Consider the following 16527-nt stretch of genomic DNA (forward strand, 5'->3'; position numbering starts at 1 on the left):
CAAACGTGACATGGGACAGTTTGAGTGTTGTGTTGAGCAGGATGTAGAGGACGCCAACGTGACTTCAATTAGGATCCAGGCACAAACTTAAGTTATGCACTGAAACTAAATCAGTTCAGTCACCAAGTTAATATAATTTTCATAGTTTTGGCAAAAATAAGCTTTTTGCAACAGATGAACAGAAAATGACAAAGGTTTTAGGGCTTGGTATTTGGAAAACACGCAGTGGACGTATATGTTGGTATGTGTTTATTCATTGGATTCGTATAACAGTATCTGTTTGCAGCACTTAGGGAATTAGGTAGGTGTTGTCAGTGTTGGTCTGATGAAGTGAAGGTGATCATACCTGAAGGTCTGAACCCAGTCAGCTGCACCACCTGTTACAGGAGGGACACGCACAAGTCCATTAAAACCTGCTTGTTATGTGACGACAGTGACACTTTGCCCGTCACGATGCATACCTGCTCTCCTGATGCTGGTTTCAGTGAGAAACTCACAAAGCTTTCCTTTCTGAAACTCTCTGAAAGACAGTAAAAAAACTGAGCAAAGACGTAGAGAGAAGTGGATATCCTTCCAAGCCTTTAGGAAGAGGGGGTTAGTGGAGGGCGCAAAATCCTGATCTCACCTAGGGCGCTGGGTGCAATAGTGATTAGCACATAGTGAAGCCCATTGATGATGCAATGGATGATGTTTTTTATTCCAGTTATCCAACACTTTAACATGTAGAAAAGTGAATGAATGCTGTTAAGAATACAACAATCACAGGGGTAATAAAGCTCTCATGTGTTGATGTGTGAGTAGGTAGAAGTCCATGACCTCACATACCATAGTTAGATAAAGTGTACAGTAGTTTTACTTCATATAAAACAGCTGTATATAACTCCTATTCCTTTTGATGTTACTCAAAATGCATTTACATTTTTAACTGAAAGATGTTTGTTGTGAACCATATTTATAGAGCAGATGCAGATGATCACAGGATGATGATTGTGTTTTTTTCCCCTTGGATGTTGGTACTAAAGCCTTTATCTATTTACTCTTTAGCGCTAACTGTTAGCCGCTTATGTGGCTAACAACTAACTGTTAGCTCTAACCTTCTGTATCCACAGATGTCAGAAACACAGGCAGATCATGCAAGAGCAGTTTGGAGTAATGATGGGTTATATTAAAAAAATAAAACTTCTTTTTGGTGCCTAAAGATGAAAGACACAGAAAGTTCCATAAAGAAATGCTGATTTCATATTTATTTATCCATTTCTTGCACTTGTAGAATCTTACAGATTCGACAAACACTTAAATAACCAATCACATTCTTTCTCTAGTTTTTTGTGTTGTTCTCTGTGCTTGCACTAAAAAATAATTATGCCTAAAACTTGGACTTTATGTAATTTAATTTTTGTTCTTTTGTTCTTTGTTCAGATACCTGATGTACAGGCAATGAGGAACTTCACATTAACTTCAACTGTTTCATCAGTTTATGGTTATATGAAATACTTACATTAAATTAGACATACAGTACGTGATTGATTCCTGCATTTGACCTGCATAGTTTCCCCAAGGGAATCAGTGAAGTGTATCTTTTTTATGTAGATATTTCACATAACCATAAACTGGTGAAAGAGTTAACGTTAATATGCAATTTAACATCAGGTATTTGAACAAAACATAAGGTTTATGTATAAAGTTGCATTAACTTAATGTAATCCTCTAGTCTTGAGTTATGTAATTTAACGGCATAACCCTACTGACCAACCTGATTTTGGGGATTTTTTTTACATATAGTAAATGTTTGAGCATTTGCTATCCCATTTTTCTAGTATACAATACTTAAAAATTATAAACATGTTTTATTAGGGGCAATAATAATTTTCTGGATTTTGCTTAGTGATGATGAAAAAGAAAAAAAATGATGTCCATCAGACCTAATGTGCCATTTTCATTGCTGCCCTGCTAAAACCTTAAATGTGGAAAGCCTGGAGAGAAATGTTCCCATTGGCTACTACTCATATACAGTACTTGTGCATGAAGCCTACCATTCTTGATGACCAGTGAAGTGGAGGTGGAGCTGACGGGGCCATAGGTCTCACTGGTTTCAGGGCTGGAGGGGGTCGGTGGACTGCGACCCCAGGAAGTAGCTGGAGCTCTCTGTGAAGGCAGGAATCTCGTTGGCTGGGAACAGTTCTGAAAATACATTCAGTCCCATCAGACAAGCTGCCAAACATGTTCGCTGCTGCACTACCCACATAAAGTCAGAGTTCCAGTAAAAAGGCCTTTGTTACAGCCAAATTTATTTGTGCTCTGATGGACATTGTGCCTGTTTGCTTTTTACTCACTCACCATGAAGGATAAGGCCTTTCTCTTTTCTTTGATCCTCTTTATGGCATTCCGCACCTAAATGAGAGGCAGCATTTACACCCACACACAGCACAAAGATACATTCTGATACTCTGCCACAGTGGAAGCAGGCAGTGGTACTGACAATGGATTGAATGCCTCCTTACCTCACTGTTGTAAACAGCATAAACTAAAAAGATGTAAAGGCCCTGTGGAGAGGAGACAGTCACATTAGAAAGAAAAGAAGAAACTCCATTCACACAGCTTTAATCCACATTATGGATCGTCATCAAGTTTGTTTCATGCTCTGCTCTGTCATTTTAGTCAAACCATCCTTTTCTCTTTTCCAAATAAAAGAACCAAAAATATTACATACTGCAAAAATACCTTTTCCAAGTTATTCATGTGGGTGGTTTTCTACTGCCTCTGGACACAAGCTTCAGCAGGGCATGGTGCTGAAAGCTGATCTTAACTAAACCCATCTAATCCTAATAGAGATGGCTGAAGCAAAGATGAACCCATGCACCGTCATATAGTGACAGCTGCAGACTCTCACATATGACACTGTTAGATTGTCTTTCATTTCTAATAATGAGGTTAAGCACAGCATAGGAACCTTCTTCTTTTTCAGCTGTAGATCAGAGGATCACAGGGACTAGTTCTAGAGCTAATTTTGCGAGTCAGCACTATGATTAAAGCAGCAGTGAGTGAGGTGGACCCTGAAGACACAGTGTTCTGTTTACGTGACTAGTGATAATCAGAGCATGTAGAATCAGAGTCAGATACAGAGATTGTGATTGAAGGACATTTTAGCACACAATAATCTTACAATGGCTCCATATGGAATTTTATTGCTCAGATATTTATAAATGCTTTGTGGGCTACAGACAACCTTCCTGTGCATCATGTACCTCTGTAGCGGCTGTTGATCCACTGTTGTGTCTTTCTCTGGGAAAACAAGTTTTATTCAGATCTCCTCTCTGTTGATGCTGCAGGAGACTTAACCGTAGCATTTCAAAATTGACATCATAATATCCTTTATTTAGGTTATGTAATGTTTATGTCCAACTACTATAGGCACTCCATGCTGCAATTTTCTAAAAATCTAAAACATTTCCCTTCACCCAAAGAATTAAGATCTGATGCCTGTTGTTTATGGAAGGTGCATATGCACTGACTCACCAGCAGAGCAGAGCAGTTTTCATGAAAGTGTTCATTACTTACTTTAGTTACTTTGGACCAACTTTTATGGAGCCTCTGAAGGGAAATGTACATGTATTTTTGAGGGAAGGGCAAAAATATTTATTTTTTAAATTATTTTGTAAATCTTTTATGTGCACATGTGAACTTCTACTAAGTTCAGTCATCTCTTGAAATGAGGTCTAATATTTGGTTGACAGCAGTTGCACTGGTCCAGACCTAAAAATCACTAGCGGACCAGAAACACAGAATAATACAACTATATAAGTACATCATCATCATCATGAGTATTTAACATTGGAATGTCTGAATTAATATATTTAATATACATTTACAGTTTTTTTTATTTTTGTTTATTTGGGTAGAGTAAGAAAGGTTCCCAGAACACTGTTCTCAGATATTGATATAAAGTAGCTTCTACAAAGGTAGAACCAGAACTGCACAACAAACTGACTGTCTGGCTTTTGATTGAATTAACACATAATCAACCTCATGTCACATTTACTTTTCTAATGACCTTCTGTTTGTCACATTAAAGGGAGAGATACAAAACTAAGCTTCAGGATGATGATGATGTGATGATAATGATGATGCTAATCATCATCATCCACATCAGCCACTTCATTCAAATTATTGAAATTTTAATTTGTCTTAATTAGTGTACACAGCGTAATGTTAGACCAGGTAATGATTTCCTTACTGAAGGGGTCTAATTCTGTACTGATGGGTTTTGGGGCTAGAGAAATTATTGCCTCACATCGTAATATGCAATTATGTTATGTTGAAGTCTTGAAGATAGATTAAATCAAGCATTAAAGAGGCCACATATCCATATATTTTGCTTGAGAGGGATTTCTGGGTTCTTTTTATACAGTTTAAGCAGCCCAGTGAAACTTGTTATTGTAATTGTATTTAATGGGCCAGTCCAGTGTTTTCCTCCTACCTACATGAGGAAGAACTCCTACTGTAGTGTTATCTGCCCTCAGCTGGATACTGGCAGTAAATCCAAATTAACTAGCAACTCTATGAGGGTCACCCAGAGGCTAGCTCATTTTGATAAATTGGAGACACAAAGATAGAGGCATGCATGCTAGAGAGGAACACAGGGACAGTGTATGAAAAACTGAGTAACAGTGTGAGAAAGAGGAAGTGAGCGTTGTGGTAAAAAGGGGGGAGAGCTGGAGATTTGATATGATATTCAGAGGAGTCACTATAGAGCCTCTCTCCATATCTGTAGGACACATGCACACACACTTTATACAGTAGTTGGAAAAAGTGGATGGAAGTATAACAAACCACAAAGTGTTAGGTTGGGTGTGTTGGGGCTATTGTGTATTGTTTAGCCAGTCCTTCTATGTTGACTGAAAACAAGCACATCTAACTAATAAAAACTGAGCTTTAGCCAACTAATTCATTGTATTTTACATTGTATAACGTTTGAACCAAGTAAAAGGGTTTTATACACTCGTGCTGAGAAGAATCTCTGAATTGGACTGAATTCTGTCTGCAGTGTCCTGGGGAATGTTACTTGTGCTTTTTATTCATCCCATCTTTATTACAGCAGCCCTCAGTTAAACAGCACTAAATAACCTGCCACTGGAGCCGTGAGAAAAGAACACATTCCCCCACTTCACGCTTCGCTGGCTTGTTTTTGTTTAAGCAGTGAAGCAAATCTGCTGAAAAAGACTCATTTTAAATCACCTTTACCTGATTTTTGTGATGCCCTAGATCATATTATATTATATGAATTATGGTTAAACACTTATTTAACATCCCATTTCCAATTTAGTGAGGAGCTCCTAACTGGCTGGATAATCCTCTGCCTGTCTTTCTACCAGTAACTCAACATATTATGAAATTATTTTTACTCTTAACATAATATCCAACTTTATAGAAACATCAACCTCAATTATTATCTTGTCTTTTTATGTGGTAATGATTGAAACCACCTCCTAACCATTAGATCACCTAGCAGATGTTTTTGATGAATTGGTTTGTTTCACAGATAAACAGAACTGTGTGTCATCTGCATAGCAGTGGGAATTTATAGTTTGTCTGTTTAATCTCTGATTAAATTACTTTGTAGACCCTTGTGCCTGGTAAGTTGACATTTTGTCATTCTTTAAAATGCCACTCCCATCAGATAAAAGCAATGCATACAGCAAAAGACTTCAACACAAAATTAGACAAAGTTTAGCAGACATGTCTTTGTTTACCTGGAACGCGTTAAGAGCAATGAAGAGATAAGCGACTACAACAGACAGATGGACCAACACCCCACACAACCAGGTCAGACCCAGCACTGGCAGCAGGATGAGAACGGGACGAGTTACAGCCCTGCAAGCACAGAATGAACAGACATGAGTAGTAAAAGCACAGACCATGTGGGATGATAACCTACATGCTCTCAACACGAGATGCATGAGAATGCTGTGTAAAGGACAATGGCATCAAAACTTTACACAGTTTTGTGTGATGCAAGTAAACAGCAGTGTGGAGTTTTCAAGGTATTTTGATGATATTTTGTTCTTGGATATTTCTTCCTTGAATCCTCCAGCTATAGATTTTACCGCCTACCACAGTCATACTCCTGTTCCTTTGCAATCATTTTTTCAATGATCTTGGTGCTTATACGACCAATAACCATTTCATGGGGCAAGGCAGAAAAGGTTGCCTTTGTTAAAAACCACTATTGTTGTCACACTCCTGCACCTGGATAGAAAGATTGAGTTTTCAGACTGCACTGTGTCTGCAAGGACAAAGCCAGCACTCACTTCCCACTCTTCCCTTTTATTTTTGAAAGTCATTTTCCCTCTAATCTCCTGAATTCATAACACTTGAGCAAGCTTATACATCTACCTTCAGTCTGTTTTGTGAGGGAATGGACAAACACGGTTTTGTGGGTAGTATTGCATTACTATTAATATACACAATGAAAAGATGCATTTTAGTTTGAGTCTTTAGTTTGTTCTAGTCATGAGATACAGCTACTACCATCCACCATGAGTGACATGGGTTTTATCATCTGAGGCTTTAGAAGTTTTGTCTATACTAAACAATAAACAAACATTTACAACAGCGCTGCTACTGTATTCAGTTAAATGGTTGAGGATATGTGTCTTTGGATGATCAAACTAAGCTAACATCTCTCAACTACAAAAGGGGAAAGATCGCAAAAAAGTGATAATATTTTACAGTTTGCTCCAAGCAACTATGGAGTCAATTTAGGGTCACAATATATCTGTCCATGGCTAACCAGATTTGTAGCTTTAGACTTAGTGGGGCTGTACCATGCTTACACATCCTAATTGGGATGCCAATTAGTTTGTGCAGCCAGAGGCTGATCAGTATTAGGTTCTCCACAGAACGCCACCAGAGGTCCTTCCTACCGGAGCCATCAGCCTGTACAACTCCTCCTCTGTATGTAAGGGTTATTCTTCATCCGTGCAATAACAAATAAAACTTTAGCTAGTAATTAGATGTGAGTGTGTGTAGATGTGTTAGCATTCTTATTTTAATCTCCCTGCATTCTTGTGTGTACCTCCAACTGTGACAGCGATCAAACTATGAATATAAAAATTCCGTCTGGGATTAATAAAATTTTCTTAATCTTAAATCTGGAATAAAGTGTTACATTACTGTTGTGATATGCGAAATTTGCCCAAACGTAAAACTGGTGTTTCTATCAGACGTTAATGCAACATGTTAGCTTCTTGTCTGCTTTTGGAACTTGAATTGAAGCTGGTTCCACAAAGAAGATTGGTAGCTATAGGCTACTTGTTTATAGACTGATTTATGTCATTTGTTGTAAGACTCTTATTTTAATTTATTTTTTCAATCAGTGCTACTAAGGTTTAAAAGTACACTAGGTTCAACAAAACTATGACTCTTTTTTCTATGATATTAAACTATCTTTAATGCTTTGTAGGATACAAGTCATTAGTTGAAGTCTTTCTAGTTTTCAGGTTCTCTGCTTTAGGCCATGGAGCTCTGCATTCTACTATGGAGACCATGTGTTGTGTGTAACAGGCTGTTGATTCTTACTTAATGATTTTGTCTCTTTCTGTCTTTTACCTTTCATTTTTCCAGGTAACAAATCACACAGTGTTGTTTTGTTGTTTGAGCTTTTATCTTTCAGCAGTTTCTAGCTCTGAATATTGTTGTCTTTGTGCTCCTGACAACTCTAGCCCTGAGCTGTATACCATGTGCCCTTTTGAGTCAAAACATTCTCCTCATATCTTGTAGTATATATTGCACCGCAGCATTTTCCCCCAGACTGTCTCTGTTCATACTGCATATCTAAGGATGGGTATATTGTAATGATAAGTTTCCTTTACGCCCAGAAGAGTTTGGTCTTAATAAGAATTTCTGTTGATTTGTTGATTCATCACTTCATAACTTTTTTGTTTTGCTGAGGTACAAGCACACACTCATTTATACTGTAGGTCGAACGCTATGGAATCTAAAAGAATTGCATAATTTCTGTGCTGTGTCAAGCAATAACAAATGAGAGTTCACAGTAATAAAACCAGCTCAGTGAATGGCAGACGTGTTTGAGTGACCCTTTGGGCCCTTGCTCTCATCATCAGGTTTTCACATTGATCATATAACTTTCAAATAAAATGGGAAAATGGAGAACAAACTTGTTTAGCACATTTGTTCAACGGTTTTGCTTAAATTGTCACAGTTTAATTAATGCCTGACTCTCACAGTAACCCAAACCTATTTCTAACTTTCTCTTAACCAAAGAATCCCTGGAACAGACACAATGCCCCTACAAGGACATCAATAACATAATCTATGTAAACACACACATGCAGAAAGACACAGTTGTGTTGGGCCAGGTGTTAAGCTGATAAACCCTTACAACTCCCATAGCTACACTCTAGCTGGCTCAGCTTAAAAGGAAACAAATGGGCATGTGTGAGAGAGAGCGCGTGGGTGCATTGCAGAAAAAAACTTATGAAAGATAATAGAACAAAAGCAGGATGAGCAAGAGAGAGGGACAGAGAGAAAGAGAGTTAGGTGGTGAAGTCAATGCATCTCACCAGGTAAGGTCAAAGGTCTGAATCTTCGACGCTGAACTTGGACTGAGCATCTTTGCACGACGTTGAGCACTGGAAACTGTAACCATGACAACCCGACACAGCACAACTGCATTGACCTACAGAACCAGGACAACAGCATCATCATGACCTCGAGAGTACACGAAATGTGTCAATGCACATCCTCCTGGTCTCCAGTAACATGTAGTAGAAAGTACCAGTACCACACTTTATATCCTGATTGAAATATTAATAATAAAACTGAGCTTTCAGAATGCAATACTGAATGTTGATGAAGGTATGGGATTGTGATAGAACAGTCTTCTTCCCTGCCTTGGTGTTAAGTTCCTGTAGCAGCACGCTACAGATTGTTTAAGTCAAACACTCATATTCTTTTCTAAATAAACAGAAACATGTATAGAGACAAATGGACGTGATGAGTTAAAAACACAGTGGGCGGCGAAATGAAGGACAAGCTTTATGTTCTCAATTTAGGTTTAAATCATGCGTTAGATCACTAAAATCATTATTCCACTAAAAGAATAAGCCAAACACGTATGATACAATCCTTTAGAATGGCCTTCCTACAATTCTTAACCCTATAGAAAAAGTGTTGTTAAAGATCTAAAACCTTTTCAAACACATACTTACCGCCAAGATAAATATAACAGGTCCCACAAAGGCCCAAATAGTGTCAGTGGTCACACTGAGCCAACACTGATCATCTGCCCTGTAGTTTTCCACTGACACCGCCAATGTAACTCCAACTATGAGCACAGGTAGTCCTGAAAAACCAATAAGCAACATTCAAATAAGGTATTGGTTGCTATGACAACAAAAAGTATGTTTACATCCATCTGAGGGAACAGTGACTTCTATAGTGTCTGCTGCAGAGAAGATTTAGTCTGTTTGCTTTTCGTGCTCTATTTAGTCTAAACGGGAACATTCAGAAAGTTGAGGAGAACATCTTAATATGAAGCATCTGTGGTTGTTTCTCAGCTCATGATGCGTGATAACACACAGTCACAGTTACAGCTGCAGACTGTTTTCTTTACGCTGGGTGCAGGTTCATGGAAGGGTAACGTGTTATGCAAATGATTTTACGGGTTGTTGTATTACTACGAGTAGTACAGTAGTCCAGTAGCAGAATGGGATAGAAAAAAAAGATGAATCGAAAAAAAGAATAGAATTTCCCGTGAATAACGTTATTTGTCTGTCAGTCTGTCTGTTTAGTTTAATTCATATAGCACCAATCAAAAGCAATTAATCAATGAAGATTTGAATTTTTTTTGTTTTAAATATTTATTCAAAATACATTATTATTTCAATTAAATAAAAGTGTGAAGGCTGCTTTAAGTTTTTTTAAGGGAACGTATTGTGTGATGCAGTTGCAATGTAAAGTCTTTTACTTTTATTATTGATTTTAAAAATATATCTGTCTGTAATAAATTCTAGCTTCAATAGTATAATTTTATAATTTTTTACCCCATCCGATGACGTAATAGAGCTTCATCCTGCTGTCTTCACTGATGTTGACGGACACAACTTTGCTCCAGAGCAGAACACCCTCCACCAGCATCCACGAGAAGGAAGCCATGAAGAAGAGATGGAGCAGTGCAGTCACGACAAAGCATGCTGCCTGAGGGTTTACAGTAATAACAATATGAGAATAATAGTTTACAGTGTTATTATGAAAAGTGAGATGGTTCCTGTTGTATGTATTTACAGTCTTTTTTGGACACTTGTTTCTAAACCTTGACAGGCTCATGATTCCACTGTGGTGCATTGTGTCTTTTTTTACAATATTTTCCTTTTTTTCATAAGGGATTCCATCAGCTCAAACAGTTTAAGTTCTGAACTGCAGGCAGGTCACCCAAAATGTTTAGAACTGGACGAAGCTTTTAGAATTCACAATATGCGCAGAATGTGTTCAGATGTGGCCTTTCTAAAAAGACATTTTTGAAAGCATTCTTTGAAAATGAAATAATCTTGATGGCACAATACAACATGGACATTCATTCAACGCTAATGGTGCCTTCGTGGACGAGGAAGTTGCCCATGCTACTTTACAGGCTCTTATTCAAATCAGACTTTATAATTGTGCATTGATAACATGCTGCATGGAATGTCTGTTAAGAACTCATGATTATTTGATGGCATTCAGTGGGTTTTGGCCTTGTCCCTTGTGTTCATAGATCTAGACACATACTGTGAATATTTTACGGATACTATGAGACATAGGTGATGAGTTAGCCAAATTTTTAACGTTGAGACGTGTTATCAAAATGGGTTAAGCTATTTGCAAAGGTAGTGGGCTTTTACATTGATAGTGTATATATACAAACAGTGGCCTAACCTTTGTTGTGCAAACTGTACATTCTTGAGATGTGAACAGTTATGAGTTACAAAAAGCAACTCTTAGACCCATCACATCAATGAGTGTAGACAAAAATATGCTGCCGTGTTTGTGAAACTTACTTCATTGTCTGATGCCCAGTCGCTGCACATCAACAGAAGCTCAGCAACACCCAGAGCAACAATCAGGTTTTTATGGACGGTGGTACGGTCCGACTTAGGTACACTGCAAAAGTATAACCACACGCACACGTAGGCATGCACGCACACAGGATAAAATGTAGAGATCTCACAGCAGTTCTGAGGATTTTAAAAAATGATTTACTGGGCGCTATGCACATCGTCACAGCACAGCGTTATGTTTTTTCCTGGATTTATTGATGTGAATGTGGCAGAGGTTTATAAAATGCGTTTCACCTTCTGTGCTTTACTGAGTGCACTGTGTGACTTTTGTGACTCACCCTACAGCAATGAAGAGGACAAAGGTGAAGAGGAGGCCACATAGAGACACTCCACAGCCGATAAATGTCAGCACCTGCAGAGCTTTTTCGTTCTCTGGGCTCCTCTGACAGACAGACACACACACACACATACATGGAGCGCGAGCTGAAAATAGAAGCGTGTATTAAGCCTACACAAAATCCACAGCGATAACTAGAGAGAAGAATGTTACCTGGACTTCATAAACCTGCAGAAGCAATGCAAAATTGGTGGTATGGTTACAGTAGCATACAGTGTATCCGTATTGTTTGGACACTACTTCACAGCCTTTGGTATTCCACCACCCACCAGCCTCTGGGCTAGTTAGACACAAACAGCACATACTTACAGATCTACATACACAAAGGAATGCCAAGAATGAAAACATTTTCCTATCGAAAAGTTTTGCAGCATGTATCACATTTTTTAGATGAAACAGGTAAGATAAGGATGGCAATACAGCGAGGGAAATGGAGAGGGAGTTCTTCTCTTCACTGTTGCCTAGTGCTGGCTCAGGTTTTCTTTATAATTCTATATGAATGTAAGAACTGAAACATTACTTTGTAAAGTGCTATGACACTTTTTCTGGGAAATAAACTTAATTGCATCAAATTCAACCAGAGACATTTAAATTGTCCATGAAAGCTCATAAGTACTCACATGACATCAAAATCCCAGAAGGCACACACAGGGTCATACACAGTGCCAGTGGGATTCTGTGGGATATATGGAATAAGTCATAAATACCAAATATAATCAAGAACAATAGGAATGAAGGGGTTTCAACCTCAGGAGGTTTTGCAGACCTGGACTGTGTGCTGGAGCTGGAAGTGCACGGCCATGCTAACAGGCTGGTCATCTCCAAGCACAGTGGTGGAGATGACAGAAGAACCCAGGACCGTGCCCAGATACCTGATCCAATACAATAAAACAAGCAAGCCATAGGCTTTAATAGAAATTATTGAATAAGTAAATTATTAAATCACAAAAAGTTAAGGTTTTGTTATTCCATTAAAATAAAAGGTGCTTTATTAGCTTAAGGTTTAAGGTTTTAATATGTGTTATCACAGTGTCTCCCTGCCCCCTTAGCTAAAGACATATTAGAAAAATCTGAAAAATATATATATATTAAAAACTTGTAAATAGTAAAATATTTGGTCATGCATACTTTTTCAGAAATAATATAAATTAAAATAAAAAATAAATCTTATGTTTGTGTATTCCTGTCAAACGTACGAGTCTGGAGAAATATTTGAGGCCAGCATTGACTAGTATTTGTGTTAACACGCTCATCTGCAATAAAAATCTTTTAATTCAATGAGCCCTTTCAGATTGGTTCTTTACAGTTCCATGATTTCAGTAAAGAAATCATAAAATGTTCAGTTAATGTGCATTGTTACCTCTGGCTGCCGTCAGTGACCATAGGAACCATAGTGATATTCTCCTCTGGATTGAAAAGAGGCCGCAGAGAGCCATACCACGTGTTGACCAGGGTCATCCTCTGCATGCCTACATATTCAAAAGAACAGCAAAGATGAAACCTTCTGCACCTCACAACAAAGGGCCAAAGCAACCCAGTGGTGTGTCTCCAGTTGTCATCCTTAGTAAGAGCTTGGCAGTTAGAGGGGAGTAGGTACAGTACTGCACAGTAAATGCATGCTGCACATTCAAGTTGGAGACTAGAGCAAAGGACAAATGTTAACTTGAAAGTCTTGCAGATGGGTTTACATCATTTAACAACCTACCTTTGTTATGAAGATCCTGCATATTCTGATGTGGCACAGATATACAGTCTAGATGCATGTTTGTCTCTGTCTCGGGTCCACAAAAGGTTGAGGCGCCGGCATTTTTCTGTAGTCTCTGCACCTCCAGTTCTTTAAGAGCGAGGTAGGAAAATACAAATACAGTATATTGTGTAGAAATTGTAAAAATAAAACACACACACACACACACACACACACACACACACACACACACACACACACACACACACACACACACACACACACACACATGCACACAAATATATATAAGGAGCTAAAATACTATGTAGCCTTAAACAATGCAGTTTATTCATTTTCACATTTTTCACATTATTTTCTTACACAGTGCTGTTTTGTCCATTTTAACAACCGCACTGTCACATCAACTGTTATTGTTTGAATTTCAATCTAGATTGATTAACCCAAACCGCAATAGAGTTGCCATAGCAACATCTGCATATCTTCCTGGATTGTAAGGAGTCAGTACTTTATTTTAGCTGAGGAATGTGCCTGCATAGAGTGATGAAAAAGAAAACTTCAGGAAACAATGAGGTTGTAGGTAGACGTAAGGTTGTATGTTGAAATCCATTATTGTGAAAACTCTACACTGACTATGAAAAAAATATCATAGAAAGACTTTTTTTTGATTAGAAGTTGCACAGGAACACAAACTTATTCCAGACTGCACATGTTTAACTGTACTCCTCATTGATTTGAAAGCCGTGTGTACGGTGTGGTCCATGTGGTTCCTTCTCTCACTTGTCAGGTCTTGTGTACTGGAGGACAGGTGGTCCACGTTCTATCAGTCCTTTTGTTACAGCATACCGTGGGTCTATTCAAGATTGTCTCAGGAGCCACTGCTCACCTTGACCTAAGAAAGACACTGTTGCTGCATACCTTGAACGAAACTTTTTCAAATGGTAATAGTTGATGTTGGCATATAATTATAAATAATTTAATCTGAGCTGAACGGAAATGGTTCAATCACTATGTGTAGTATTGATGTGTCTGCATTTCGTGATGTCACAGCTAGAGTAAGGGGCCTTTTTTTTTAAGCCAGATTTTTTTTAACCTGTCTCTATAGCCACAGTTTTCACTCTATCAACATGTTTTTTCTCTTGTTTGTAGTCATACTGTCACAATCCAGGGTTTTGAGGTTTACTTTTCCTCTTTTATTTTGTAGTATTTCCAGTTTCTGTTTCATCCTGCTTTTTTCTTACTTTACTTTCAGTCACGTGATCCATTCAGCTGTTTACAATCAAGTCATCAGTCTTGTATATCACCACCAGCCCTTAGTTAGAGGCCGCCCCTGGAGGTCCTGGTGGTCTAGACTAGATCACGCCAGTCCTGGACCCTGTGTCTTCTGCTCTCTTGTGTGCAGGGGTCTTTCCCAGAGTTCCTGGTGGTTCTCACAGAAGAACCTCGGCTCCCGCCCCTGGTGGTCCAAGGGAGGCCATGCCAAGTTCAGATGACTGCACCAGCCTGGGCTCCAGTGCCCTCTGCTTCTGTGTGTGCAGGTGCTGCTTCCAGGGTTCCAGGTCCACTGCCAGCCACGTCTGCTTCGGCTCCCAGTGACCTGGCATCGACCACGTCTGCATCTATCCTAGTCTCTTGTTCTGGTTCCAGCGCCTACTCTGTCCTCGTCTCTGGTTCCGGCTCCTCGTCGGTCTTCATCACTGAAATTGACTCCTTGTCTCTCTTCGTCTCTGGTTCTGGCTCCTCGTCTGTCCTCATCTCTGGTTCCGGCTCCTTGTCTGTCCTTGTCTCTAGGCCTAGCTCCTCATCTGTCCTCGTCTTTAGTCCCAGCTCCTCATCTGTCCCCGCTCTGGTTCTGGCTCCAGCCCCTCGTCTGTCCTCGTCTCTGGTTCCGGCTCCTCGTCGGCCTTCGTCACTGGAATTGACTCCTTGTCTCTCTTCGTCTCTGGTTCTGGCTCCTCGTCTGTCCTCATCTCTGGTTCCGGCTCCTTGTCTGTCCTTGTCTCTAGGCCCAGCTCCTCATCTGTCCTCATCTTTAGTCCCAGCTCCTCATCTGCCCCCGCTCTGGTTCTGGCTCCAGCCCCTCGTCTGTCCTCATCTCTGGTTCTGGCTCTGTCTGTCCTTGCCGCCTCGACACTCCTGCATCCAGGATGACTCCCCATCTGGAGGATGCCTTCATCCCCTGTCGGGCTCTGGATGTGGCTGGCTTCAGCGCCAACTTCCCAGAACCCACCGTTCGCCCCTGGGCACTCTGTGCGCCAGACTCTCCTCGCCTTCATCCTCCCTGAGAGAATGATTTGGACTTTGTGTTGTGCCTCCCATGCGATGGACTTACCTTATGGACTCTTGTTTTTTCTTTATGCAGCCTTGTTTTTATGGTTCTGCCTGCCTCCGGTCCTCCCTCCGCCCTCCCTGTTAGTGTTTTCTGTTTTGGCGTTGGGCGTTTATATTTTATGTTGTTCAAATTTTGAATCGTCATCATTTTAAGCTTTGTCAACGTTTTGTCGTTTTCATAGTTTTGTCATAGTCAACTTTTTGATGTCAGCAGCTTAATCAGCGTGTGGCATTGTTGCAGCAGCAGAACAGCTCTCCCACATATTTTTGAGAAAATCGAAAAATTACTTTTTTTAGTTAATATTATCATCATCTTTATCATTGATGATAGGATTTAAAATGTATAACAACATTGGTTCTTGGAGAAAGCTGCTATGAAAAATAAAAAAAGGTGGCTGCATTTAAGTTCCAAAAGTAAAACAAGATAAGGAATGAAAAAGTAGACAAGCAATAAGATCAGAAGTTGACAATGGCAGCCATGACACAAAAATACCAAAAGGTGGTAGAGCCAAATTTTAGAAAGAAAAGTAAGAAAATTAGGAAAACAAAAAAAAGGAATAGATAAGAGAAAAATACACTTCACTTGAGAAAATGAGGGAAATTTAAGGATAGACTTGAAATAAAAATAATCTGCCTGTCAAACAATCAGCTAGTAAATATTCTCTCCTGAAAGTTAAGTCAGATCTTTAATTTATAGCCTAGGTCCTCCTGTCCAGGCAGCTTCCAAAGTGTGTGGACAGTTGACTCAAGGCCACACATTTATCCTCCATTACTGTAGGTCTCACTCCTGTAAAGAATGGGCTCGTCATGTGAGGTTATGAGGTGGTGTGAACTCTACCATCACACAGTTTACTGCATGTCCTTCCAGGCTCTGGTGGTCGTAATTTATCTAAGAACAGATGATAGGACATTATAATAAATGTGAGGTTGTGTCCAAGGAGCGAGAGGGAGAACCAGTTGTCTTCTTTGTTAAGAATGTGAACATTGTTGTCCTCAAATGAGTGGCCTTTTAAAAGGAGATACACTGCTGAAACCTTTCC

At 39.3% G+C, this 16527-nt stretch overlaps 1 protein-coding gene across 2 annotated transcripts in view; it reads right to left on the reverse strand.

Annotated features, from left to right (window-relative positions):
• The window catches only part of adgrd2 (adhesion G protein-coupled receptor D2), a 34219-nt gene that overhangs the window by 1998 nt on the left and 15694 nt on the right, over positions 1–16527 (reverse strand). The window contains exons 9-24 of one of the 2 annotated variants that reach the window (XM_055504472.1): positions 13160–13288; positions 12815–12923; positions 12221–12326; positions 12075–12130; positions 11608–11734; positions 11396–11499; positions 11058–11160; positions 10065–10218; positions 9231–9364; positions 8583–8698; positions 5751–5871; positions 2502–2543; positions 2338–2391; positions 2034–2145; positions 462–520; positions 347–377 (exon numbers count right to left, since the gene is read on the reverse strand). In XM_055504472.1, the coding sequence (XP_055360447.1) occupies positions 347–377; positions 462–520; positions 2034–2145; positions 2338–2391; positions 2502–2543; positions 5751–5871; positions 8583–8698; positions 9231–9364; positions 10065–10218; positions 11058–11160; positions 11396–11499; positions 11608–11734; positions 12075–12130; positions 12221–12326; positions 12815–12923; positions 13160–13288 (1557 nt within the window). Of the gene's footprint in view, positions 1–346; positions 378–461; positions 521–2033; positions 2182–2337; positions 2392–2501; positions 2544–5750; positions 5872–8582; positions 8699–9230; positions 9365–10064; positions 10219–11057; positions 11161–11395; positions 11500–11607; positions 11735–12074; positions 12131–12220; positions 12327–12814; positions 12924–13159; positions 13289–16527 lie in introns of both variants that reach the window. The other variant, XM_029134367.3, reaches the window with a different exon arrangement.

This window comes from Betta splendens, chromosome 19, assembly GCF_900634795.4.
Source record: "Betta splendens chromosome 19, fBetSpl5.4, whole genome shotgun sequence".
NCBI classification, from domain to species: domain Eukaryota; kingdom Metazoa; phylum Chordata; class Actinopteri; order Anabantiformes; family Osphronemidae; genus Betta; species Betta splendens.